Genomic DNA, 27,433 nt, shown 5'->3' with positions numbered 1-27,433 from the left:
GAACTTCACCGGGTGGGCGTTGTATGGCCGTCTTATTGATTGCTGCAACCTAGAATATAAAACACGGCCAGGTACATGGTAGGCGTTGGTTCACATTTGACTACCAGCCATCCAAGCAGGTTAGAAGACAAAGACCACCTTTTCATAAAGATGGAGCGAACCTCAAAAATGGAACCAAACCCAACACAGTGATAAATACAGTCATAGTTTTATAAAATAGGCGCAGGACTTTCGGCTTTTAACTGCAAACCACACGGGCTCCAGTCCTGAGTTCCGGGATTGGGAGAGAAAGCAAACACAAGATTGTGGCTTTATCACGTGCTTTGGGTTCCCTTCTGCAAATAACTGAATGCTATTGTTCATTACTGAGAGGACGCTTTATTTCCTTGTGCGAAAGAGCATTTCAAGTCAAGGTAGTCAGCCACACTTGGGTGACTCCCGCTCACATAGGAACTGGGGGTAGAAGAGATACTTTAAGTTGTACTCAGTTTGAGCTAAGCAATTAGCAATCTCCTGGTCACACTTGCACAAGAGTTCTTGGCATTTGTTCTCTGCCGGTCCTGGAAGAAGTGGGGAAACTGAGATTAGAGCAGGGACCTGGAGAGACTCAAGGGAAACCAGTAAAGCAGGAGGCAGGACAGGTCATAAATTACATTGCTGAGATACTTGACAGTTCACCATGCGATCTGCATCTGCACGGCTCCCCGGAAGCAGGCAATGTCAGCCCCATTTTACAGAAAAGGAAATTGAAAGATTCAAATGGAGAGTCCACAGTCCACCATACTGCTCTTCTGCATCGATATTACACCATTTCCTTTTTCTTTCTTTCTTTGTTTTTTTTCCTGAGAAAGGGGCTCACTCTGTTGCCCAGGCTGGAGTGCAGTGGCATGATCTCGGCTCACTGCAGCCTCCGCCTCCCGGGTTCAAGTGATTCTCCTGCCTCAGCCTCCCAAGTAGCTGGGACTACAGGCATAGGCCACCACACCCGGCTAATTTTTAAAATATTTTTAGTGGAGATGGGGTTTCGCCATGTTGGCCAGGATGGTCTCGAACTCCTGACCTCAGGTGATCCACCTGCCTCGACTTCCGAAAGTGCTGGGATTACAGGCATGAGCCACCATGCTTGGCCTGATATTACACGATTTCATTTGGAGATTCCCTTATATAAAAATAATAATAGTAATTATTTATTTTTTGAGACAAGGTCTGTCTTTCTCACCCAGGCTGGAGTGTAGTGGCAAGGTTGTGGCTCACTGCAGCCTCCGCCTCCTGGACTCAAGCCATTCTCCCACCTCAGCCTCCCATGTGGCTGGGACTACAGGCCCACCACCATGCCCAGCTCATTTTGTATTTTTAGTAGAGATGGGGTTTTGCCATATTGCCAGACTGGTCTTGAACTCCTGGGCTAAGTGATCCACCCACCTCAGCCTCCCAAAGTGCTGGGATTACAGGCACAAGCCACCACTCTCAGCCCATAATATTTTTTTTTAAAAAAAAGATACTTATTCTCAATATACTAGGCATAGAAGGAACATACCTCAAAATAATAAAAGTGATATATGACAAACCCGCAGCCAACATCATACTGAATGGGGATGAGTTGAAAGCATTCATTCCCCTTAAGAGCTGGAACAAGACAAGGATGCCCACTCTCACCACTTCTATGCATCATAGTACTGGAAGTCCTAGCCAGAGCAGTCATGAAAGAAAAAGAAATAAAGGGTATCCACATGGGAAAAGTGGAGATCAAACTACCTCTGCCAATGATGTGATTGTATACCTCGAAAACCCGAAAGACTCCTCCAAAAGATTCCTAGATTTGACCAATTAATTCAACAGTCTCAGGTTACAAACCAGTAGCACTGCTATACATCAATAAGGACTAAGCTGAGACTGAAATCAAGGACTCAGTACCTTTTATAATAGCTGGGAGAAAAAAAAAAAAAAAGCTACCCTAAACATAGTAATATACTTAAGCAGGAAGGTGAAAGATCTCTACAAAGAGAACTACAAAACACTGCTGAAAGAAATCATAGATGACACAAACAAATGGAAATACATCCCATGCTCATGGATTGGAAGAATCAATATAATGAAAATGACTATACTACCCAAAGCAATCTACAGATTCAGTACAATTCCTATCAAAATAACAACATCATTTTTCACAGAATTAGAAGAGACAATCCTAAAATTTATATGGAACTAAAAAAGAGCCAAATAGTCTGGACATGGTGGCTCATGCCTGTAATCCTAGCACTTTGGGAGGCTGAGGTGGGTGGAACACCTGAGGTCAGGAGTTCAAGACCAGCCTGGTTAACATGGTGAAACCTCCTCTCTACTAAAAACACAAAAATTAGTAGCCAGGCATGGTGGCAGACACCTGTAATCCCAGCTACTTGGGAGGCTAAGGCAGGAGAATCGCTTAAACTTGGGAGGCGGAGGTTGTGGTGAGCCGAGATCGTGCCACTGCACTCTAGCCTGGGCGACAGAGTGAGACTCTGTCTCAAAAAAAAAAAACCCAAAAACAAAGAAAAAAGAGCCTAATAGTCAAAGTAATCTTAAGCAAAAAGAAAAAAGAACAAATCTGGCCAGGCACGATGTCTCACACCTGTAATCCCAGCAAATCGAGAGGCTGAGGTGGGTGAATCACTTGGGATCAGGAGTTCGAGACCAGCCTGGCCAACATGGTAAAAGCCCCATTTCTACTAAAAATACAAAAATTAGCCAGGCATGACGGTGTGCGCCTATAATCCCAGCTGATCGGGAGGCTAAGGCAGGAGAATCGCTTAAATCTGGGGGGCAGAGGTTGCAGTGAGCTGAGATCATGCCCCTGCACTCCAGCCTGGGTGACAGAGTGAGACTCCGTCTAGAAAAAAAAAAGAAAAAGAAAAAATCTGTAGGCATCACTACCCAGCTTCAAATTATACTAGAAGGCTATAGTAACCAAAACAGCATGGTACTAGTATAAAAGTAGATACATAGACCAACAGAGCAGAATAGAAAACCCAGAAATAAAGCTAAACACGTACAACTAACTGATATTCAACAAAGCACTCAAGGCCAGGCGTGGTGGCTCATACCTGTAATCCCAGCACTTTGGGAGGTCGAGGCGAGCAGATCACCTGCGGTCCATGCTCGAGACCAACCTGACCAACGTGGAGAAACCTTGTCTCTACTAAAAATACAAAATTAGCTGGGTGTGGTGGTACATGCTTGTAAGTCCAGCTACTCAGGAGGCTAAGGCAGGAGAATCGCTTGAACCTGGGAGGCGGAGGTTGCAGTGAGCAGAGATCGCACCATTGCACTCCAGCCTGGGCAACCAGAGCGAAACTCCGTCAAAAAAAAAAAAAAAAACTCAAAAACATAAATTGGGGAAATGACACCCTATTCAATAAATGGTACTGGGAAAACTGGATAGCTACATGTAGAAGAATGAAACTGGATCTGTATCTCTCACCACCTACAAAACTCACCATATACATCAACTCAAGATGGACTAAAGACAACCATAAGAATTCTAGGCGAAAACCTTGGAAAAACTCCCCTGGACATTGACCAAGACCCCAAAAGCAAATGCAACAAAAACAAAAATAAATAAATGGGACTTATTTAAACTAAAAAGCTTCTGCACAGCAAAAGAACTAATCATCAGAGTAAACAGACAACCCACAGAATGGGAGAAAACATTTGCAAACTACATATCTGACAAAGGACTAATAGCCAGAATCTACAAAAAACTCAAATCAAGAAGGAGATGAAAAAAAAAAAACTCATCAAAAAGTGGGCAAATGGCCAGGCACAGTGGCTCACACCTGTAATCCCAGCACTTTGGGAGGTCGAGGTGGGCAGATCCTGAGGTCAGGAGTTCAAGACCAGCCTGGCCAACATGGTGAAACCCTGTCTCTACTAAAAATACAAAAATTAGCCGGGTGTGGTGGCTCATGCCTGTAATCCCAGCTACTTGGGTGGCTGAGGCAAGAGAATCGTTTGAACCTGGGAGGCAGAGGTTGCAGTGAGCCGAGATTGCGCCACTGCACTCCAGCCTAGGCGACAGAGCAAGAGTCCGTCTTAAAAAATAAAAAAAATTTAAAAAGTGAGCACATAACATCAGTAGACATTTCTCAAAAGATATACAAATGGCCAGGAAACGAAAAAATGTTCAACATCAGTCATCATCAGGGAACTGCAAATTAAAACCACAATGAGATACTACCTTACCCTAGCCAGAATGGCCATTATTAAAAAGTCAAAATAGACATTGACCTGAATGTGGTGAAAAAACAATGCTTTTAGACTGCTGGTGGGAATGTCAGTTAGCACAGCCTCCATGGAAAACAGTATGGAGATTTCTCAAAGAACTAAAAGTAAATCTACTATTCTTCCTAGCAATCCCACTACTGGGTATCTACCCAAAGGAAAATAAGTCATTATATCAAAAAGACATGTGCACGCATATGTTTATCACAGCACAATTCACAATTGGAAAGATATAGAACCAACCTAAGTGCCCATCAACCAATGAGTGGATAAAGAAAATGTGGTGGCTGGGTGCAGCGGCTCACGCCTATAATGCCAGCACTTTGGGAGGCCAAGGTGGGCGGATCACAAGGTCAGGAGTTCAAGACCAGCCTGGCCAATATGGTGAAACCTTGTCTCTACTAAAAATACAAAAATTAGCCAGGATTGGTGGTGCGTGCCTGTCGTCCCAGCTACTTGGGAGGCTGAGGCAGGAGAATCACTTGAACCCAGGAGGTAGAGGTTGCAGGGGGCCAAGATCACACCACTGCACTCCAGCATGGGTAACAGAGCAAGACTCCTTCTCAAAAAAAAAAAAAAGAAAATGTGGTTACATATACACCGTGGAATACTACTTAGTCATAAAAAAGAACAAAATGTCTTCTGCAGCAACTTGGATGAAGCTGGATGAAGCAACTTGGATGAACTGATGTTGGTATTTTGATAGGGATTGCAATGAAGCTACTTCACTTATTCTAAGTGATGAAACTCAAGAATGGAAAACCAAATACTATATTCTCACTTATAAATGAGAGCTCAGCTATGAGCAGTACACAGAGGCATATAGAGTGGTATAATGGATGCATTGGAGACTCTGAAGTGGGGAGGGATAAAAAGCTATGTATTGGGTACAACGTAGACTACTTGGGTGATGGGTGCACTAAAAGCTCAGATTTTGGGCGTGGTGGCTCACGCCTGTAATCCCAGCACTTTGGGAGGCCGAGGCGGGCAGATCACGAGGTCAAGAGATCGAGACCATCCTGGCTAACATGGTGAAACCCCGTCTCTACTAAAAATACAAAAAATATTAGCCAGGAGTGGTGGCAGGCACCTGTAGTCCCAGCTACTTGGGAGGCTGAGGCAGGAGAATGGCGTGAACCCGGGAGGCGGAGCTTGCAGTGAGCTGAGATGTGTCACTGCACTCCAGCCTGGGCAACAGAACGAGACTCCGTCTCAAAGAAAAAAAAAGCTCAGATTTCACCACTATACAATTCATCCATGTAACCAAAAACCACTTGTACCCCTAAGGCTACTGAAATAAATAAGAAGTAAAAATTTTTAAAAAGAATATTTCTGGAATGTTTTAATTTTTCGTAACAAACATGTATTGGGTTTGAATCAGAAAAAGTATGTAAATGAATGGTTGAATGAATGGTTGGATAGATGGATCCCTCACCATGCACGCCTGCTTCTTGTTACTGGGGCAAAATTCTCACAACATAAAATTTATCATTTCAAAGTGTGCAAGTCAGTGACATTTAGTACATTCACAATGCTGGGCATCTATCTAATTCTAAAACTTTTTTCTTTTTTGAGACAGAGTTTCGCTCTGTTGTCAGGCTGGAGTGCAGTGGCACAGTCTCGGCTCACTGCAACCTCCGCCTCCCGGGTCCAAGCGATTCTCCTGCCTCCGCCTCCCGAGTAGCTGGGACTACAGGTGCACACCACCACGCCTAGCTAATTTTTGTGTTTTTAGTAGAGACCTAGTTTTACTCTGTTGGCCAGGATGCTCTCAATCTCTTGACCTCGTGATCTTCCCGCCTCAGCCTCCTAAAGTGTTGGGAATACAGGCATGAGCCATTGCGCCCGGCATTCTAAAACATTTTTATCACCCCAAAAGAAACCCCATTCCCCTGAAGCAGGCACTCCCCATGGATGGATGGATGGATGGATGGATGGATGGATGGATGGATGGATGGATGGATGGATGGATGGATGGATGGATGGATGATGGATGATGGATGATGGATAATGGATGGCTGGATAGATGGATGGTGGATGGATGGATGGAGGATGGGTGGATGGATGATGGATGGATGGATAATGGATGGATGGAAATTGGATGGATGGATAGATGGATGGATGGATGGATGGCTGGATGGATGGATGGATGGATGGATAGTTGGATGAATGAATGGATGGATGGATGATGGATGGATGGATAGATAGATGATGGGTGAATGGATCATGGATGAATAGATGGCAAGACAGACAAATGGATAAAAATAATATGTGTAAAAATTAGTAATAGAACCAGCCAGTGCAGGAACGTCTTCCTGCCTGTAAGCTTTCCATGGGCTACTGCACAACAGAAACCCTCAGAGAAATACGATGGTAGTTGTGGGGGGACTCTTGAGGAAGGAGCCACTGCAGCTTCCTGGCTATAGCCCCAGGGTGGCATACAGGGCTGGCTGGAGGCCGGCTTTCCAAGGACAGGAGAGTGGTCAGCTGCAGGGCAACTGGGACAAATACCCCAGCCAGCTCCTCTTCCCCTCACACCCTTACCCATCCACTGGCAACTCCTGCAGTTCCATCCAGCCAGATTTGTCCAGAAGCCAGTCCCTTCCACCATCTCCACTGCCACCCCATGCCCAAGCCACCTCTCTCCAAGACCACTGCAACAGCTTCACAGCCACATCCAGCTTCCATCCTTTCCCCCTCCTGGATTTGTACCATGTGGCAGCCAGAGTGGTTTGGTTAAAATACATATCAAGGCCGAGTGCGGTGGCTCACGCCTGTAATCCCAACATTTTGGGAGGCCGAGGCAGGTGGATTACCTGAGATCAGGAGTTTGAGACCAGCCTGGCCAACATGGTAAAACCCCATCTCTACTAAAAGTACATAAATTAGCAGGGCAAGGTGGCACACACCTGTGATCCCAGCTACTCAGGAGGCTGAGGTGGGAGGATTGCTTGAGCCCAAAAGGCAGAGGTTGAAGTGAGCCAAGATCATGCCACTGCACTCCAGCCTGGATGACAGAGCAAGCCTCCATCTCAAAAAAAAAAAAAAAAAAAAAATCCAAATCAGATAGTGTCCCTCCCCTTCTCAAAACCCTCCTTGGCTCCCCATCTGTCTTAGAGAAGAGCCTCAAATGCCTTAGGAATCTAGCCCCTATCACTCTCCAACATCATCCCCTACCTCTCTCACTCTGGGGGACTCTGCTCCAGTCTCACCGCTCTGCTTGTGACCCTCAGACCACCCAGGCACTTGTGCATACCGCAGGGCCTTTGCACTAGCTGTGCCATCACCTCCACATGGCTGCCTCCTCTATTCCTCAGGTCTCTGCTTCATTGGTGTCTCCAGGAGACTTTCTCTCACCCCAACCACTCTCAGTAACAGAGAAACCCTCACCATGCACTCCTGCTTTTGTTATTGGGGTAAAATTCTCACAACATAAAATTTACCATATTAAAGTGTACAGTCAGTAGCATTTAGTACCTTCACAATGCTGGGCGCCTATCTTGTATTAAAACTGTTATCACCCCAGGCTGAGTGTGGTGGCTTAGGGCTGTAATCTCAACACTTTGGGAGGCTGAGTCAGGAGGATTGCTTGAGGTCAGGAGTTCAAGACCAACCTAGGCAGCATAGCAAGACACCATCTCTTCAAAAAATACAGGCTGGGCGTGGTGGCTCACGCCTGTAATCCCAGCACTTTGGGAGGCTGAGGCGGGCGGTTCACAAGGTCAGGAGTTCAAGAACAGCCTGGCCAACATGGAGAAACCCCATCTCTACTAAAAATACAAAAATTAGCCGGGCGTGGTGGCACACGCCTGTAATCCCAGCTACTAGGGAGGCTGAGACAGGAGAATCACTTGAACTCGGGAGGCAGAGGTTGCAGTGAGCCGAGATAGTGCCACTGCACTCCAGTCTGGGCAACAAGAGCAAGACTCCATCTCAAAAAATAATAATAATAATACAAAAATTAGCTCAGCATGGTAGCACATGCCTGTAGTCCCAGCTACTCGAGAGACGGAGGCAGAAGAATCCCTTAATTCCAGGAGTTTGAGACTGCAGTGAGTTGTGATCCTGCCACTGCACCCCAGCCTTGGTGACAGATCGAGATCGCCACCCCAGTAGAAATCCAGTTCTCTTTAAGCAGTTGCTCCCCATTCCCACTCTTCTGCATTCCCAGCAACCACTAGTCTACTTTCTATTTCTGTAGATTTGCCTATTCTGGACAATTCATATAAATGAACTCATACAATATATGTGACCTTTTTTTGTATTCCTCACAGAGCAACAGAAAGCCTCTATACGTGACCTCTTATGTCTGGATCTGTTCACTCAAAGCTGTATTTCTTCTTTCTTTCTTTTTGCTTTTCTTTTTTTGAAACAGAGTCTCACTCAGTCACCCAGGCTGGAAGGCAGCGGCATGATCTCTACTCATTGCAACCTCTCTGTCTTCCAGGTTCAAGCAATTCTCCTGCTTCAACCTCCCCAGTAGCTGGGATTACAGGCATCCGCCACCACAACCGGCTAATTTTGTATTGCTAGTAGAGACGGGGTTTAACCTTGTTGGCGAGGCTGTTCTCGAACTCCTGACCTCAAGTGATCCAGCAGGCTCAGCCTCCCAAAGTGCTGGGATTACAGGTGTGAGCCACTGTGCCTGGCCTTTTTTGTTGAGGCAGGGTCTCACTCTGTCACCCAGGCTGGAATGCAGTGGCATGATCATGGCTCACTACAGCCTGGACCTCCTGAGCTCAAGTGACCTTCCCACCTCAGCCTCCCAGGTAGCTGGAACTACAGGCATGCGCTACTATGCCAGGGTCTCGCTATGTTGCCCAGACTGGTCTCAAATTTCTGGGCTCAAGTGATACTTTTGCCTTGGCCTCCCAAAGTGTTGGGATTATAGGTAGGAGCCATTGTGCCCAGTCCATCATATTTTCAAAGTTCATCCATGTTGTAGCGGGTATAGTAATTCACCTGCTTTATTTCTCAACACAATAGTTACAAAGCACTTGGCGCACACACTACTTCCCTATCTCCTCCTTTTAGACTACAGTACCTGTTGCTCTGCCTTGCCCAAAACCTAGCATGGAGCCCAGCAGAGTAGACTCACAATAATATTTGTTGACAGACCATAGAAAAGCCTTAGAAAAGCCCTTCATCCTCATGCCTGTAATCCCAGCACTTTGGGAGGCTGAGGTGGGCAGATCCCTTGAGGTCAGGAGTTCAAGACCAGCCTGGCCAACATGATGAAATCGCATCTCTACTAAAAATACAAAAAAAAAAAAAATTTTTTTCTTTTACCTGGGTGTGGTGGTGTGCAGCTACTTGGGAGGCTGAGGCAGGAGAAAGGCTTGAACCAGGGAGGTGGAGGTTGCAGTGAGCTGAGATAGCGCCAGCGCACTCCAGCCTAGGCAACAGAGTGAGAGTCTATCTCAAAGAAAAGAAAAAGGAAAAGAGAAGAGAAGAAAAGAGAAGAGAAGAAAACAAAAGAAAAGGAAAGAAAAGAAAAGAGGGATGGGGAGAGGGAGGTGGTGAGGGAGAGGTGAGGGAGAGGGGAGGGGACGGGAGGGGATGGGAGGGGAGGGGAAGAGAGGAAAAAGGAAAGCAAAGCCATACACAATCTCCAGTGCTCACACAACCCCAGCAACTCTGGTCTGGTATTCCCATTTTACAGATGAGGAAAGTGAGGCTTACAGGTATTTGGTAACTCATCCAAGGTCACAGAACTGGGAAGGGATGGACCAGGATTCCAGCCCAGGATCTCCTGACCCAGCACCTCTGCCTGTCCTCTTACTCTTCTCCCTGAGCAACAAAGATTCCTCCAACAGCAAGACCTGGCCCCACTGCTCCATGACCTCAGGAACCCGATGGCATCACGTTTTGAAGAAGAATAAAAATTTGAAAGGAAAAATAGCTCCCGAGGGTTAAGTTTAAAATTAAGGCCTGCTAGTAAATATTATTATAGGTTTAAATTTTTTAAAATATATTTAAGTCAGGCCCATAAATGGAAAATGGGCCAAACCTGTAATTAAATAAACAACTATGTTCAGAATATCTCCAAACAGAATAAGATAATATTTTTAGTCCAAAATGCATAATAGATATTTTAGTTCCTTTCATTTGGTTCAGAGAAGACAGTTCTGTAAACAGGCACAGACTCCACCAACAGACACACCAATATTTTATAAATATCATTTCCACCTGGGTAGGAGCAAGCAGAATATGCAAATTGAAGGGAGAAAGGAAAGATTTTCAACAGATTTCCCACTGAAGCCTCATTTCACCTCCTCGCCACCCACACCAGAAGGGGGCAGTTTGGGGAATGAGTCACTTACTCTCCCTGAGCCTCAGTTTCCCCTTTATTTATGTCTTTTGTAGAGATGGGGTCTCTCTATGCTGCCAGGGTGGTCTCGAACTCCTGGGCTCAAGCTATCCTCCCGCCTTGCCCTCTCAAAGTGCTGGGATCATAGGTATGAGCTACCATGCCCAGCCAGTTTCCCCAACTCTAATGAGAAGGCTGGATTGAGATGATGCCTGGGGCATGTTCAGGCCTAAAAATTGATCATCATATTTATTCAGCTTTGCTCTTATGCCAAGTTCTAATCCATAGTAAGGAGATATAGCTGAAGATCTAAAAACATACTTCAAGTAGGCCGGGTGCAGTGGCTCGTGCCTGTAATCCCAAAACTTTAGGAGGCCGAGGTGGATGGATCAGGAGTTCGAGACCAGCCTGGCCAACATGCTGAAACCCTGTCTCTACTAAAAATACAAAAAAATTAGCCAGGCATGGTGGTGCATACCTCTAGTCCCAGTTACTCAGGAGACTGAGGCATGAGAATCACTTGAACCCGGGAGGCAGAGGTTGTAGTGAGTTGAGATCACCCCACTGCACTCCTGCCTGGGTACAGAGTAAGACTCTGTCTCAAAAAATAAATAAAAATAAAAACATAAAAACATACTTCTAATAATGCTTACAATAGTCTCTTTGCCACCAGAGCAGACCGAGTCAGCAGAAGCTGGGGTTTTAATCAAGAGTTGGAACAGATCTTTGATTCTCTCTGGAGTTAGCAGGAGTCAGAGAGAAGTTCAGATCAGGATGAGAGGAGGAGAGAGGAGGAGATTGAAGAAAAATCCCCATCCAGGCCAGGCGCGGTGGCTCAAGCCTGTAATCCCAGCACTTTGGGAGGCCGAGACGGGCGGATCACGAGGTCAGGCGATCAAGACCATCCTGGCTAAACGATGAAACCCCGTGTCTACCAAAATACAAAAAAATTAGCCGGGCTTGGTGACGGCGCCTGTAGTGCCAGCTACTCGGGAGGCTGAGGCAGGAGAATGGCGCAAACCTGGGAGGCGGAGCTTGCAGTGAGCCGAGATCTGGCCACTGCACTCCAACCTGGGCGATAGAGCGAGACTCCGTCTCAAAAAAAAAAAAAAAAAGAAAAAAGAAAAATCCCCATCCAATCTGTTTCTCGGCTGGGCACGGTGGCTCATGCCTGTAATCCCAGCACTTTGAGAGGCCGAGGTGGGTGGATCACCTGAGGTTAGGAGTTTGAGACCAGCCAGGCCAACATGGTGAAACCCCATCTCTACTAAAAATACAAAAATCAACTGGGTGTTGTGGCAGGGGCCTGTAATCCCAGCTACTCGGTAGGCTGAGGCAAGAGAATTACTTGAACCCGGGAGACAGAGGTTGCAGTGGGCAGAGATTGTGCCACTGCACTCCAGACTGGGCAACAGAGCAAGACTCCGTCCCAAAACAAAAACAAAAACAAAATCTGTTTCTCATCTTACAAGCCTTTTCTCATCTTCACAAGACCTATCTTCCAGGTAAGGAAGCTGAGGCTAAGAGAAGTCAAATTATTAGCTCAAAGTGATGAAACCCTCCTTCTTCTAGAGCCAAGTGATTTTCTTTCTTTTTTTTTTTGAGACAGAGTCTTGCTCTGTCTCCCAGGCTGGAGTGCAGTGGCATAATCTCTGCTGGCTCCAGTCTCCACCTCCCAGGTTCAAGTAATTCTCTTGCCTCAGCCTCCCGAGTAGCTGGGACTACAGGCACATGCTGCCACATCCAGCAAAAAAAATTTTTTTATTTTAGTAGAGATGGGGTTTCACCGTGTGGACCTGAGCTCAAACTCCTGAGCTCTCACAATCTGCCCACCTCGGCCTCCCAAAGTGCTAGGATTACAGGTGTGAGCCACCACACCCGTCCGTGGTTTTCAGCAAAGGTAGCAAGATGATTCAATGGGGAGGAGTTTCTTCAACCAAGAGGGCTGAGATAACTGGATAACAACATGCAAAAGACTAAAGTTCAACCCCCTACCTCACTCCGTAGACAAAAATTAACTCGAAATGGATCAATGACCTAAATATTAGAGTTAAAAATGATAAAACTATTAGAAGAAAACTTAAGGGTAAATGTTTATAACTTTGGATTTGGCAGTGGATTCTAAGGTCACCAAAAACACGAGCAACAAAAGACAACAGATTAATTGAACTTCATCAAACACACACTTTTGTGCAAAGACAGTATCAAGGAAGTGAAAAGACAACCTGCATAATGGGAGAAAATATTTGCAAATCACATATCTGGTAAGAGTCAGTATCCACAATATATAAAGAACTCTTAACTGGGCATGGTGATTCATGCCTGTAATCCCAGAACTTTCAGAGGCAGAGAGGCAGAAGGATTGCTTGAAGCCAAGATTTCAAGACCAGCCTGGACAACAAAGGGAGACCCTATCTCTACAAAAAGTTTAAAAATGGCTGGGTGTGGTGGCTCATGCCTGTAATCCCAGCACTTTGGGAGCCCAAGGCAGACGGATCACGAGGTCAGGAGTTTGAGACCAGCCTGGCCAACACGGTGACACCCCATCTGTACTAAAAAATATATAAAAATTAGCCGGGTGAGGTGGTGCATGCCTGTAATCCCAGCTACTCAAGAGGCTGAGACGGGAGAATCGCTTGAATTCAGGAGGCAGAGGCTGAAGTGACCCGAGATCACGCCATTGCACTCCAGCCTGGACAACAAGAGTGAGACTCCATCTCAAACAAACAAACAAACAAAAAAAGGTTAAAAATTAGCTGGGCACTTGGCCAGGTACAGTGGCTTACACCTGTAATCCCAGCACTTTGGGAGGCCGAGGTGGGTGAATTGTTTGAGGTCAGGAATTCGAGACCAGCCTGACCAACAGGGTGAAACCTCGTCTCTACTAAAAATACAAAAATTAGCTGGGCGTGGTGGCGGGCACCTGTAATTCCAGCTACTCAGGAGGCTGAGGTAGGAGAATCGCTTAAACCAGGAAGGCAGAAGTTGTAGTGAGCCGTGATCGTGCCACTGCACTCTAGCCTGGGTGACAAAGTGAGACTTTGTCTCAAAAAAATTAGCCCAGCATCGTGCCACACACCTATAGTCCCAGCTACTCAGGAGGCTGAGCCAGGAGGATAGTTTGAACCCAGGAGTTTGAGGCTGCAGTGAGCCATGATCATGCCACTGTACTCCAGCCTGGGTGACAGAGCCAGACCCTGTCTCAAAAAAAGAAGTAAAACAGGATTACCGTGTGACCCAGCAATTCCACTCCTAGGTATACGCTCCAAACAATTGAAACCAGCTACTCAAATAAATACTTGCTCATGAATGTTCACAGCAGCACTATTCACATAAGCCAAAAGGCGGAAACAACCCAAATGCCCGTCACTGAATGAATGGATAAACAAAATGTGATCTATCCATGCAGCGGATATTATTCATTCATAAAAGGAATGACGTACTGACACATGCTATTAATACAACATGAACAGGATGGGTGTGGTGGCTCATGTCTGTAATCGCGGCACTTTGGGAGGCTGAGGCAGGTGGATCACTTGAGGTCAAGGGTTCAAGACCAGCCTGGCCAACATGGTAAAACTCCATCTTTGCGAAAAATACAAAAATTACCCAGGCATGGTGGTGCACGTCTGTAATCCCAGCTACTCAGGAGACTGAGGCAGGAGAATCGCATGAACCCAGGAGGCGGAGGCTGCAGTGAGCCAAGATAGCACCACTGCCCTCCAGCCTATGCGACAGAGCAAGATTTCGAGTCAAAAAAAAAAACATTATGCTAAGTGAAGAAGTCAGAAACATAGTGTATAATTCCATTTATATGAAATATCTAGACAGGGTAAATCCAGAGATAGAAAGCTGGTAGTCCGGTAAGTTTACCAGATGTTGGTGGTAGGGAGGAATGGGAACAGATTGCTTAAGGGGAAAGGATTTTTCGAGGCAGAATGATGAAAATGTTTAGGTGGTGGTTGGATGACACTGTGAATATTCTAAGTATCACTGAATTATACACTTTAACATGGTTAATTTTATGTTATGTCTATTTCCTTTTTTTTTTTTTGAGACAAAGTTCCGCTCTGTCGCCCAGGCTGGAGTGCAATGTCGCAGTCTTGGCTTAATGCAACCTCCGTCTCCTGGGTTCAAGCAGTTCTCCTGCCTCAGCCTTCTGAGTAGCTGAGATTACAGGCACTCGCCTGTATTTTAGTAGAGACATGGTTTCGCCTTGTTGGCCAGGCCGGTCTGGAACTCCTGACCTCATGATTCGCCCACCTCAGCCTCCCAAAGTGCTGGGATTACTGGCGTGAGCCACCACACCCAGCCTCTTTTTTTTTTTTTTTTTTTTTGAGACGGAGTCTTGCTCTGTCGCCCAGGCTGGAGTGCAGTGGCCGGATCTCAGCTCACTGCAAGCTCCGCCTCCCGGGTTCCCGCCATTCTCCTGCCTCAGCCTCCCGAGTAGCTGGGACTACAGGCGCCCACAACCGCGCCCGGCTAATTTTTTGTATTTTTAGTAGAGACAAGGTTTCACCGTGGTCTCGATCTCCTGACCTTGTGATCCGCCCACCTCGGCCTCCCAAAGTGCTGGGATTACAGGCGTGAGCCACCGCGCCCGGCCCCCAGCCTCTTTTTTAATTTACTTTTTTTTTTTTTTTTTTTTGAGACGGGATCTCACTCTGTTGCCCAGGCTGGAGTGTAGTGGTACAATCTTGGCTCACTACAGCCTTGTCTTCCCTGGGCTCAGGTGATCCTCCTACCTCAGCCTTCCAAGTAGCTGAGACTGCAGGTGCACACCACCACACCCTGCTGGTTTTCGTATTATTTGTAGAGAGAGGGTTTCATCATGTTGCCCAGGTTGGTCTTGAATTCCTAAGTTCAAGCCATCTGCCTGTCTTGGGATTACGGGAGTGAGCCACAGCGCCGAGCCTGTTACGTCTATTTTCAAGTAACAGAAAATAGGGAAAAAAAAGCGGTGGAACTATTGGTCTGGATCATGTGTAGCTCTTCAGATAACTTTGTGTCTTGCTGCCGAAACTCAAGCCTTAGCTACATTCTCCCTGTACCATTACTCACTTCCTAGTTGTTTTCATTGGTTTCGCTTTCTTATTTATTTGAAGGGAAACTATAAATGGAAAACGCCGCACATCAGAATGGAATCTTTTTTCTTTTTGTTTTTGTTTGAGATAGTCTCACTCTGTTGCCCAGGCTGGAGTATAGTCGTGCAATCTCGACTCACTGCAACCTCCGCCTCCTGGATTCAAGTGATTCTCCTGCATTAGACTCTCAAGTAGCTGGGATTACAAGCATGCACCAACATACCAGGGTAAGTTTGTATTTTTAGTAGAGACAGGGTTTCGCCATTGAGGCTGCTCTCAAACTCCTAGCTTCAAGTGATCCACCTGCCTTGGCCTCCCAAAGTGCTGGAATTGTAGGCATGAGCCACAGCACCCGGCCCAAAATGGAATCTTAAAAATAAACACCATGGCCAGATGCAGTGGCTCACGCCTGTAATTCCAACACTTTGAGAGGCCGAGGCAGGTGGATTGCTTGAGGTCAGGAGTACCAGACCAGCTTGGCCAACATGGTGAAACCCCATCTCTACCAAAAATACAAAAAATTTAGCCAGGTGTGGTGGCAGGCGCCTGTAATCTCACCTACTGAGGAGGCTGAGGCAGGAGAATCGCTTGAACCCGAGAGGTGGAGGTTGCAGTGAGCCGAGAACACACCATTGCACTCCAGCCCAGGCAACAAGAGCAAAACTCTGTCTCAAAACAACAAACAAAAAAATCAAAAAACAAAACAAAACAAAAAAACCCCACACTCCAAAAGCAAACAATAAATAAATAATGTAAAAATAAAATAAATACTACAGTCCTTATGTTACTGCTTTGTTTCAAAATCTGATAAGATTGCCCTGAGGGACCTGACGTTTTTAATTGCAGGGTTTTTTTTTTTTTTAATCTTTAGAAGCGGTTAGTTATGTAAAATATTATTATTATTATTATTTTGAGACTGGGTTTTGCCCTGTCACCCAGGCTGAAGTGCAGTGGCTCGCTCACAGCTCACTGCAGCCTCAACCTCCTGGGCTTTAGGAGATCCTCCCACCTCAACCTCCCAAGTAGCTGGGATCACAGATGTGTGCCACCACACCTGGCCAATGTTAAAAAAAATCCTTTGTTTGTAGAGATGCCCTCCTGGCCTCAAGCGATCCTCCTACTGGTCCTGACCCCCAGTCCCTTTCTGATAAACATTTACTTTGTTTATTATCTGATGCCATTTCTGTCTTCTTCCTTGTTGTCCAGACATCAAAGAATTAGTTTCTTCAGGGTTTTCTTTTTCAAGTGCTCAGTGTTAAAGATCACTCAGATTAGGGCCAGACACCATGGCTCATGCCTGTAATCCCAGCACTTTGGGAGGTCAAGGCGGGCGGATCACTTGAGGTGGGGAGTTTGAGACTAGCCTGGCCAATGTGGTGAAACCCCTCTACTGACAAAAATACAAAAATTAGCTGGGCATGGTGGTGCATGCCTGTAGTCCCAGCCACTTGGGAGGCTGAGGCAAGAGAATTGCTTGAGCCCAGGAGGCAGAGTTTGTAGTGAGCCAATCACACCACCACACTCTAGCCTGGGTGACAGAGTGAGACTCTGACTCAAAAAATCAATAAAATAAATATCACTTACATTAGATACATCCAAGGGGTGGTCTATAGAGAGTTGGAAGCAGTGGTTATTGAAACAGGGGCACGGAAGTCATCTGGCCGTGCCAGGATGCCCAGGGGATACTCGGGGTGGGTGGCATGGTGGTGCTGAGGACTCACCGCACAGGACGCTCTGATTGACGCACTGCCAGGAGTAGCGCTCTGTCTTGGGGCTGCAGCCGGCCTCCTCAGCTCGAGTGTAACAACAGTCGTGGCGATGGCAGCACCTGCGGATGTCACATGGGCAGGACAGCCGGTGGGCAAAGCTCTCTCCCAGCCCTTCTCTCTTGCCAGGACCATGGGTGACTGAAGACTCCCAGCAGGGCACAGCAACCTCTTATCTAAGCTTTTTTTTTTTTTTTAAGAGACAGGGTCTTTCTCTGTCGCCCAGGCTGGAGTGCAGCGGCACAGTCATAGCTCACTGCAGCCTTGAACTCCTGGGCTCAAGCGATCCTCCCACCTCAACATCCCAAGTAGCTGAGACTATAGGCACACGCCACTATGCCTGGCTAGTTTTTTAATTTGTATTTCCTTTGACACAGGGTCTCTCTCTTGCTCAGGCTGGAGTGCAATGGCTCAGTCAGCTCACTTTAGCCTTGAACTCCCGGGCTCAAGCGATAACTGTCACCTCAACCTCCCAAGTATGCTACTACAGGAACACAAATTCCTTTTTTAAATTGTTTGTAGAGATGGGGTCTCATGGCTGGGCATGGTGGCTCACTCCTGTAATCCCAGCACCTTGGGAGGTTGAGGTAGGTGGATCATGAGGTCAGGAGATCGAGATCATCCTGGCTAACATGATGAAACCCCGTCTCTACTAAAAATGCAAAAAATTAGCTGGGCGTGGTGGCGGGCGCCTGTAGTCCCAGTTACTGGGGAGGCTGAGGCAGGAGAATGGCGTGAACCCAGGAGGCGGAGCTTGCAGTGAGCCGAGATGGTGCCACTGCACTCCAGTCTGGGTGACAGAGCTCAAAAAATAAATAAATAAATAAATAAATAAATAAATAAAAAAGAGATGGGTTCTCACTATGTTGCCTAGGTTGGTCTCAAACTCCCAGGCTCAAGCAGTCCTCCTACCTCAGCCTCCCCAAATGCTGGGATTACAGGTGGGAGCTACTGTATGCCTGGCCTTGTCTAAGCTGTTTCCCTGAAAATCCCCGTCTTGGGTAATGATTCCATTGGCCCCACCATGCCCTGTCCTGCCTCTCTGGCTGTGCCTGAGCTTGGTCCCTGCCTGCCTGCCTCACTGTCTGGGTCTCAAGTTCCTATGACATATGACTCCTCTCTCTTCCTGGAGTGATCCAAGCCCTGCCACTTCGTGACTTTGCCCACACTGTACCTTCTGCCTGGGGCAACTTCATGTCTGCCCTTTGTCTTTTAGGTCTCATCCTAGGCAGAAGCCCCTGCCTCTGGAGGTCATCCAGGCATCCCCAGGCTACATCCTCTCATAAAATCGGATTCCTTCCCTTCCGAGCAGGTTTATAATGAAACCCTCCTTAAAGGCCGGGTGCAGTGGCACACATCTATAATCCCAGAACTTTGGGAGGCTGAGGTAGGAAGATCACTTGAGGCCAGGGGGTCGAGACCAGCCTGGGCAACGTAAGGAGACCCTTGTCTCTCTTGTCTCTATAACAAATTTAAAAATTAGCTCACCAGGACAGGAACAGTGGCTCATGCCTGTAATCCCAACACTTTGGGAGGCTGAGGCACGTGGACCACAAGGTCAGGAGTTCAAGACCAGCCTGGCCAAAATGGCGAAACCCTGTCTCTACTAAAAATACAAAATTAGCCAGGCGTGGTGGTGCACGCCTGTAACCCAGCTACTCAGGAGGCTGAGGCAGGAGAATCACTTGAACCCAGGAGGTGGAGGCTGCAGTGAGCCAAGATTGTGCCATTGCACTCCAGCCTGAGCAACAGAGCAAGACTCTGTCTCGAGAAAATAAAAACACAAAAAAATTAGCTCACCATGATGGCACATGCCTATAGTTCTAGCTACTTGGGAGGCTGAGGTGGGAGGATTCCCTTCAGCCCAGGAGTTTGAGGCTGCAGTGAGCTACTATGATTGTGCCACTGCACTCTAACCTGGACAAAAGCGAGACCCCAGGCTAGAGTGCAATGGCGCGATTTCGGGTCACTGCAACCTCCGCCTCCCAGGTTCAAGCGATTATGCTGCCTCAGCCTCCTGAGTAGCTGGAACTACAGGCATATGCCACCACGCCTGGGTAATTTTTGTATTTTTAGTAGAGACAGGATTTAGTAGAGACCATGGCAAAACCCCATCTCTATTAAACAAATCTCTACTAACCCCATCTCTACAAAAAACAGCTGGGCATGGTAGTGCACGCCTGTAATTCCAGCTACTTGGGAGGCTGAGGCACGAGAATCATTTGCATCTTGGAGGCAGAGTTTGCAGTGAGCTGAAATCGCACCACTGCACTCCAGCCAGGATGACAGTGCGAGACCCTGTCTCCAAAAAAAGAAACAAACAGCATCAACAACAACAAAAAAACGCTGCACCAATCACAGCCTTCCAGCTAGGGGAGAGGCGGCCGAATTCTGCCCTCTGCTAACTAGCTATAGCTTTGTGGAAATGGGTGAGTGGCGTGCCCTTCTGAGCCTCATGGCCCCATCTGTAAAATAGGCATAACTGTCATACCTGTCTTTAAGAACAGCCTTGGGGGCCGGGCGTGGTGGCTCATGCCTGTAATCCCAGCACTTTGGGAGGCCGAGGCGGGCGGATCACAAGGTCAGGAGATCGAGACCATCCTGACTAACACGGTGAAACCCCATCTCTACCAAAAATACAAAAAATTAGCCGGGTGTGGTGGTGGGAGCCTGTAGTCCCAGCTACTCAGGAGGCTGAGGCAGGAGAATGGTGTGAACCTGGGAGGCGGAGCTTGCAGTGAGCCGAGATCTCACCACTGCACTCCAGCCTGGGCGACAGAGAGACTCCATCTCAAAAAAAAAGAACAGCCTTGGGTGTAAATGAGTGGAAGTCATGGAAAGATCTCAGTCCACAACTTTCCATAGAGCAGGCGCTTCTCACACAGTAAGTAGCAAGAGCGCAGAGGCTGTAGGCATGAATCCAGCCAGACTGCCTGGGTTCAAATCCCAGTTCCCACTTCTTGGTAACTATGTGGCCCCAGACAAGCTACTTAATGTTTCTTCTTTTTTTTTTTTTTCCAGACAGAGTCTTGCTCTGTCACCCAGGCTGGAGTGCAGTGGTGTGATCTTGGCTCACTGCAATCTCCACTTCCCGGGTTTAAGCAATTTTCCTGCCTCAGCTTCCTGAATAGCTGGGATTACAGGCACCTGCCACCACACCCAGCTAATTTTTGTATTTTTAGTAGAGACGGGGTTTCACCATGTTGGCCAGGATGGTCTCGAACTCCTGACCTCGTGATCTGCCTGCCTCGGCCACCCAAAGTGCTGGGATTACAGGCGTAGCCACCACATCTGGCCACATTACTTAATATTTCTGTGCCTTGGTTTCTTCATCTGTGAAATGGGATTGTTGTGAGAACTCAAAGAGATTCCCAGGGCAGTTCCTAGTGTATAGTCTGGCTGCCTTTGTGCGTGTGCATGTGTGTGTGTGTGTGTGTGTTTAATATAGAGACAGGGTCTCACTATGTTGCCGAGGCCGGTTTCAAACTCCTGGGCTCAAGCTATCCTCCTGCCTCGACCCAAAGTGGTGGGATTACAGGTGGGAGTCACCACACCTGATCACTTTATATTATTATTATTTTTTTCTTTTGAGACAGGGTCTCGCACTGTCGCCCAGGCTGGAATACAGTCGTGCACCCAACTCACCGCAAACTCCGCCTCCCGGGTTCAAGCAATTCTCCTGCCTCAGTCTCCTGAGTAGCTGGGATTACAGATGCCCGCCACCGCACACAGCTAATTTTTGCGTTTTTAGTAGAGATGGGGTTTCACCATATTGGCCAGGTTGGTCTTGAACTCCTGACCCCAAGTGATCTGCCCACCTCGGCCTCCCAAAGTGCTGGGATTACAGGAGTGAGCCACCGCTCCTGGACAATTTTTTAAGGCAATGTAATCATGGCCAGGGTAAGGGGCAGCTGGTACCAAGATCTGGCCCCACTGGCCATGTTATCCAAGAGGCCTCTGCCTGCCTGCAAAGTAGTACCGCATGCTGGCATCTCCCTGGACCAAACCCCAGCTTCAGTTTTGGGTACTTCCTCATAAGCCTTGACTAACCCAGAGTGTAAGGGAGTTGGTAGCCTGGGCCCAGGCATGCACTCACCAGTCAATGGCATCGCGAGGCTGGCCATGGCCTCCCAAGCCACAAAAGCAACCATATTTCATATAGGCGATGGGGGTTCGGGAACCAACACAACCCACAGTTCCTGCCAGTTCCAGGATCCCACGCCGCTGCATGTGTAATGTCTTGGAGGCTGGGGGGTAAACAAAGGTGACAGGCTGTCGGTCAGGGCTTCCCAGACCCCTGGGAAGGGCATTAGCCTGAGAAGAGCCTAGGTTTACAGCCTGGCTGTCTGGGTTTGAATCCTACTTCCTAGCTGTAAGACCTTGGACAAATTCCTACCCTCTCTGGGCCTTGGTTTCCTCATCTCTGAAATGGGGGATAAGCTGACTTCAACTCACATGAATGAAATGAGATAATGAGTATTAAGCCCCTGGTGCATGAAAAGGCTAACTATTATAAGTTAGGGCGAGGTGGCTCACACCTGTAATCCCAATACTTTGGGAGGCCCAGGCGGGCAGATCACCTGAGGTCAGGAGTTCAAGATCAGCCTGGCCAACATGGTGAAACCCCATCTCTAGTAAAAATACAATTAGCCAAGCATACTGGTGCATGCCTGTAATCCCAGCTACTAGGGAGGCTGAGGCAGGAGAGTCACTTGAACCTGAGAGGCGAAGGTTGCAGTGAGCCAAGATTTTGCCACTGCACTCCAACCTGGACGACAGAGCAACACTCTCAAAAAAAGAAAAAAAAAAAAAGGCTAACTATTATAATCAAGGTCCTCAAGGTAGCCAAGAAGGGACAAAAGAATCGTGCATGAAACGTTTGTCCAGTTCATGTTGGGCACTGGGCATCATGGATGAGCCTACAGGTGTCTGTCCTCTGTGACAGCTCCTGGGCCCTGGGACTGCCCTGTGCTCATGGCTTCCCCTCCAGACTCAGGCTCAGGGCCCTTGGCATCTCCTCTTATTTTCACTGCCCAGACAGGAAGGCCCCTTGGCCTGAGCCCAGCCATTTATCTAGATCCTGGCACAGCTCGGACATGTAATGGTGCCCAATGCATGTGACTGGAACCCCTGCATTGGATATGTAGGAAAGGAGGCCAGCCGGCAAAGGTAACCCCACATTCCCACAGCCAGCCGGAACCCGAGCAGAGGCTTCGACCCAGGCTTCTGACTTGCAAACCAGTGCTCCTTCCTCCTTACACAGTAACAACAGGGGAAGGCGGCCTTCCGGGTTGCCAGAGCCGAGTGGTACCAGCAATAGAGTGTAAGCTCACACACAGGCCTGCCTGCTTCCTGGGTTAGGGTTAGGGTTTTTACGGCTCCGGGAGGTTGATGCATTGTGTTTGATCATCATTTCTTTTTTTCTTTTTTTTTGAGACAGAGTCTCATTCTTGTTGCCCAGGATGGAGCACAGTGGTGTAATCTTGCTCACAGCAACCTCTACTTCCCAGGTTCAAGCAGTTCTCCTGCCTCAGCCTCCTGAGTAGCTGGGATCACAGGTGTGCGCCACCACACCCAGCTAATTTTTGTATTTTTAGTAGAAACAGGGTTTCACCATGTTGGCCAGGCTGGTCTTGAACTCCTGGCCTCAGATGATCCACCTGCCTCATCCTCACAAAGTGCTGGGATTATAGGCGTGAGCCACCGTGCTCGTCCTGATCATCTTCTCTCTTTTTCCTTTAGAGACAGGGTCTCACTCTGTTACCCACACTGGAGTGCAGTCGCACAATCATAGCTCACTGCAGCCTCCAAATCCTGTGCTCGAGCGATCCTCCTGCCTCAGCCTCCAGACATACAGGCATGCACCACCATGCCCAGCTAATTTTTAAATTTTTAGTAGATATGGGGTCTCACTATGTTGCCCAGGCTGGTCACAAACTCCTGGCCTCAAGTGATTCTCCTGCCTTGGCCTCCTAAGGTGCTGGGATTCCAGGCATGAACCACCATGCCCAGTCTCATTTCTGTTTTGTCTAGAACATGTTTTCATCACGCTGACTTTTTTGAGAAGTCCAGGCCAAATTTAATTTCCATTTTGTCTTTTTATCAGTGGAATAAGTAGCATATTTATGTTGGGGGACAAAGATGAATCAAATAGGAAGAAAATGTAAAACGCATTTGGGACCAGGCGCAGTGGCTCATGCCTGTAATCCCAGCGCTTTGGGAGGTCGAAGCGGGCAGATCACCTGAGGTCAGGAGTTCCAGACCAGCCTGACCAACATGGAGAAAGCTTGTTTCTACTAAAATTACAAAATTAGCCGGGCATGGTGGCACATGCCTGTAATCCCAGCTACTTGGGAGGCTGAGGCAGAAGAATCGCTTGAACCCAGGAGGAAGATGGTTGCAGTGAGCCGAGATCGTACCATTGCACTCCAGCCTGGGCAACAAGAGTGAAAATCCATCTCAAAAAAAAAAACGAAAATCAAACCGCATTTGGCGTTCAAAGCTTCGCCTTCCTCTCTGCAGGGTGAGTCCTCACTCTCCCAGCAGCCCACGCCTCTGCCTGAAACCTCCATGGCTCCCACCAGTCTGGATAAAGCTAAGGGGTCTCAATGCACCCCAAGTCCTGGGGGTAGTCGGCCTCTCTCACCTTTCCCTCATCCTCTCACTCAAGAGTCATTTACTGTCCCTCCAGTTATGCCAGGTCACGCAGACACTCTGCTGCTCAAATGCCCTCACCGCATCCTCACCCTGCTCCCAGGCCACCTCCCTCCAGAATCCACCTTGCCTGCCAGGTGGCCACAGGGACCCTCATCATACTGTCTGCTTGTGGCAGTGCCCTCCGGCCTGGGGGGTCTTGCAGAGCAGATCTCTGGCCAAGTGCACTAGCTCATGCCTGTAATCCCAGCACTTTCGGAGGCTGAGGCAGGTGGATCATCTGAGGTCAGGAGTTCGAGACCAACCTGGCCAACATGGTGAAACCCCGTCTCGACTAAAAATACAAAAATTAGCCAGATGTGGTGGCACAAGCCTGTAGTCCCAGCTTACTCAGGAGGCTGAAGCAGGAGAATCTCTTGAACTCGGGAGGTGGAGGTTGCAGTAAGCCAAAATTGTGCCACTGCACTCCAGCCTGGGCAACAGCGAGACTCTGTCTCAAAAAAAAAAAAAAAAAAAAAAAAAAAAAGGCTGAGCTCTGAATTAAGCTGCCCTGGCACACAGCGAGCTTCCAGAATTGGTCCCTTGACCTCTAAATCCACCAAGACCCAGGGAACATGCCCGCCCTGAGCACCCCTAACAATGTCCCAGTCCCAACACTGTACCCTGAAGCTGTTCCCAGAGGTTCCCCTGCCACCCTCCCTGGCCACTCTCTGGTATCTCAGAGCCCTAGCAACACCTCTACAGAGGGATGGTTCCAGGCATGGGGCGGGCATCGAGCACTGTGCTTATAACCAAGCAAAACACTCCCTCTGTGCCAATATAGGTGGGGCAGGTCACGTTGGGGTCTGTTTGCCCTGTCTGCCCAGTGCAACCTCCCTGGCGAGTGCCAGGGTTGTCTATGCATCCTGTGAGCCCCAGGGTCTATGTGCACATATGTGTGTCTGTGCCTTTGTGTGTGTGTGTGTGTGTGTGTGTGTGTGTACACTGAGCATCTGAATTGTCCTGAGTGCTGTCTTGAGTATCCTTGAGCTGTGTGTGCGTGTGTCCCCCTAGCGGTATCTCAGTATTTTTGCCTGTGGGAGCCGCACACGGTGAGCTGCACACCTGAGTGCCAGGTGAGTCCGGGGCCGGTCCTGTGCCTGCGCATCTGTGTGCTGGCAGTGTCTGCATAGTCCTCTGTGGGTACATGTATCTGTGCACGCCAGAAAGGGGCAGTCACCCAGGGGACCTCTCTACGGTGACCCCAAGGGATGGATAGTGAGATAGGGACAGTATGTTCTATTTGTGTGTGTGTGTGTGTGTCACAGGGGTTTGTTGTACAGGGGCACAATCTGCTCTTCTCCCACCCCCAAGCCGGGCCCTTTCTGCCCCTGCTCCTCCCACCCTCTGGTGTCTCACATCTCAGGGACAGGTGGAATGAAGGATAAGTTCGCGGACCCCAGGTCAGGCCATCCGGGAGGCTTCCGGGCTGCTGGAGAGGGTCACAGCCGGTTGGCGGAGGGAGCCAGGAGAGGACTCTGCGCCCCTGGGGAAGGGTTGGGCTAGTTCTGGGTCCCTGGGAGGAATGAGGGGGGGGGGTCCTGCAGAGGGCTGGGGCACAGAGTGTGGGTAAGCATTAGAAGAGCGAGCTGGGGGCTCTAGGGCTCCTAGGAACTTGGGGAGGGATGGGAGGCAGGGCTGCTGGGTCCCTAGGAAGGGCTGGAGGAATCCCGGAACTCCTGAGTTCCGGAAAAGCCCCTTCCTCACTCACCCTCGCCGGACCTGGGGCCAGGTCCAGGCAGCAGCAGCAGCAGCGACGGCAGCAGCAGGAGCAGCATGATTGGCAGGCACACAGGTAGCGGCCCCATCGGAGGGTGGCAGGGGTGGGACGGTGCTCCGGGCCACCGGAGGCGCCAAGCCCGGCGGACACACACCCCGCCTGCCACGCCCTGCCCCCGACCTCACCTTCCCTCGGGACCCAGGCGGAGCCAGCTAGGGGCAGGCACCTGGGGCGGGGCAAAGGCGTCCTGATCTCTGCATCTTGGTCTCTGAAGGGGCTCGAGAGGCCGCCGGGGCGCTGGGGACAGGACCGGGAGTCAGGCCTAGAGAAGTCTCCTCGGAATAAGGGAGCAAAAGGCGCTCTTTTGATGTTATTATTCCCCCAACCCCTCCCCCGCTCACCTGAGCGCCCAAAGGGAGCAGAAGACTTGGAGGAGGAGTAGTCCTGAATTTACTTTAACGTTTTATTTGGCCGGGCGCAGTGGCTCACGCCTGTAATCCCAGCACTTTGGAAGGCCGAGGCCAGAGGATCACCTGAGGTCAGGAGTTCAAAACCAACCTGGCCAACATGGCGAAACTGTCTCTACTAAAAATGCAAAAATTAGCCGGGCTGGTGGTGCGCACCTATGATCCCAGCTATTTGGGAGGCTGAGGCACAGGAATCGCTTGAACACGGAAGGCAGAGGTTGCATTGAGCCAAGATCACACCACTGCACTCCAGCCTGGGTGACTCCCTCTCTCTCTCTCTCTCTCTGTCAGTATAGAGAGAGATGATTGTCCCCAGTCTCTCTCTCAGTCGAGAGAGAGACACACAGAGAGAGAGAGAGAGAGAGAGACATGGAGGCTGGGCGCAGGGCTCACACCTGTAATCCCAGCGCTTTGGGAGGCCAAAGCGGTTGGATCATCTGAGGTCAGGAGTTCAAGACCAGCCTGGCCAACATCATGAAACCCCATCTCTACTAAAAATACAAAAAATTCCCTGGGTATGGTGTTGGGCGCCTATAATCCCAACTATTCAGGAGGCTGAGGCAGGAGAATCGCTTGAACCTGGGAGGCGGAGGTTGCAGTGAGACAAGATCACACCACTGCACTCCAGCCTGGGCAACAAGAACAAACCTCTGTCACACACAGACACACACACACACAAAATTAACCAGGCATGGTGGCACGTGTGTGTAGTCTCAGCGACTCGGGAGGCTGAGGCACAAAAATCACTTGAATCTGGGAGGCAAAAGTTGCAGTGAGCCAAGATTGCACCACTGCACTCCAGACTGGGTGACAGAGCAAGACACTATCTCAAAACCGGGTGCAGTGATTCATGCCTGTAATCCCAGCTCTTTGGGAGGCCGAAGTAGGCAGATGACCTGAGGTCAGGATTTTGAGACCAGCCTGGCCAACATGATGAAATCCTGTCTCCACTAAAAATACAAAAAAATTAGCTGGGCATGGTGGTGGGCACCTGTAATCCCAGCTGCTCTGGAGGCTGAGTCAGGAGAATTGCTTGAACCCAGGAGGTGGAGGTTGCAGTGAGCCAAGATCGCGCTATTCCACTCCAGCCTGAGTGACAAGACCGAGACTCCGTTTCAAAAAAAAAAAAAAAA

At 48.7% G+C, this 27,433-nt stretch overlaps 1 protein-coding gene across 1 annotated transcript; it reads right to left on the bottom strand.

The window, feature by feature from the left end:
- Positions 1 to 358: 358 nt before the first annotated feature.
- On the bottom strand, positions 359 to 26,350 carry PLA2G10 (phospholipase A2 group X). Its single transcript, XM_025369408.1, has 4 exons — positions 25,825 to 26,350; positions 21,517 to 21,667; positions 17,376 to 17,482; positions 359 to 560 (listed from the first exon to the last, which is right to left on the bottom strand). The coding sequence occupies exons 1-4, from the start codon at positions 25,919 to 25,921 to the stop codon at positions 418 to 420; spliced, it is 498 nt and encodes a 165-aa protein (XP_025225193.1). The 5' UTR covers positions 25,922 to 26,350; the 3' UTR covers positions 359 to 417.
- Positions 26,351 to 27,433: the final 1,083 nt, after the last annotated feature.

This window comes from Theropithecus gelada, chromosome 20 (assembly GCF_003255815.1).
Source record: "Theropithecus gelada isolate Dixy chromosome 20, Tgel_1.0, whole genome shotgun sequence".
Taxonomy (NCBI): Eukaryota; Metazoa; Chordata; class Mammalia; order Primates; family Cercopithecidae; genus Theropithecus; species Theropithecus gelada.
Note: the sequence above shows the minus strand (reverse complement) of the source record. Positions and strands in the feature narration are given on the sequence as shown.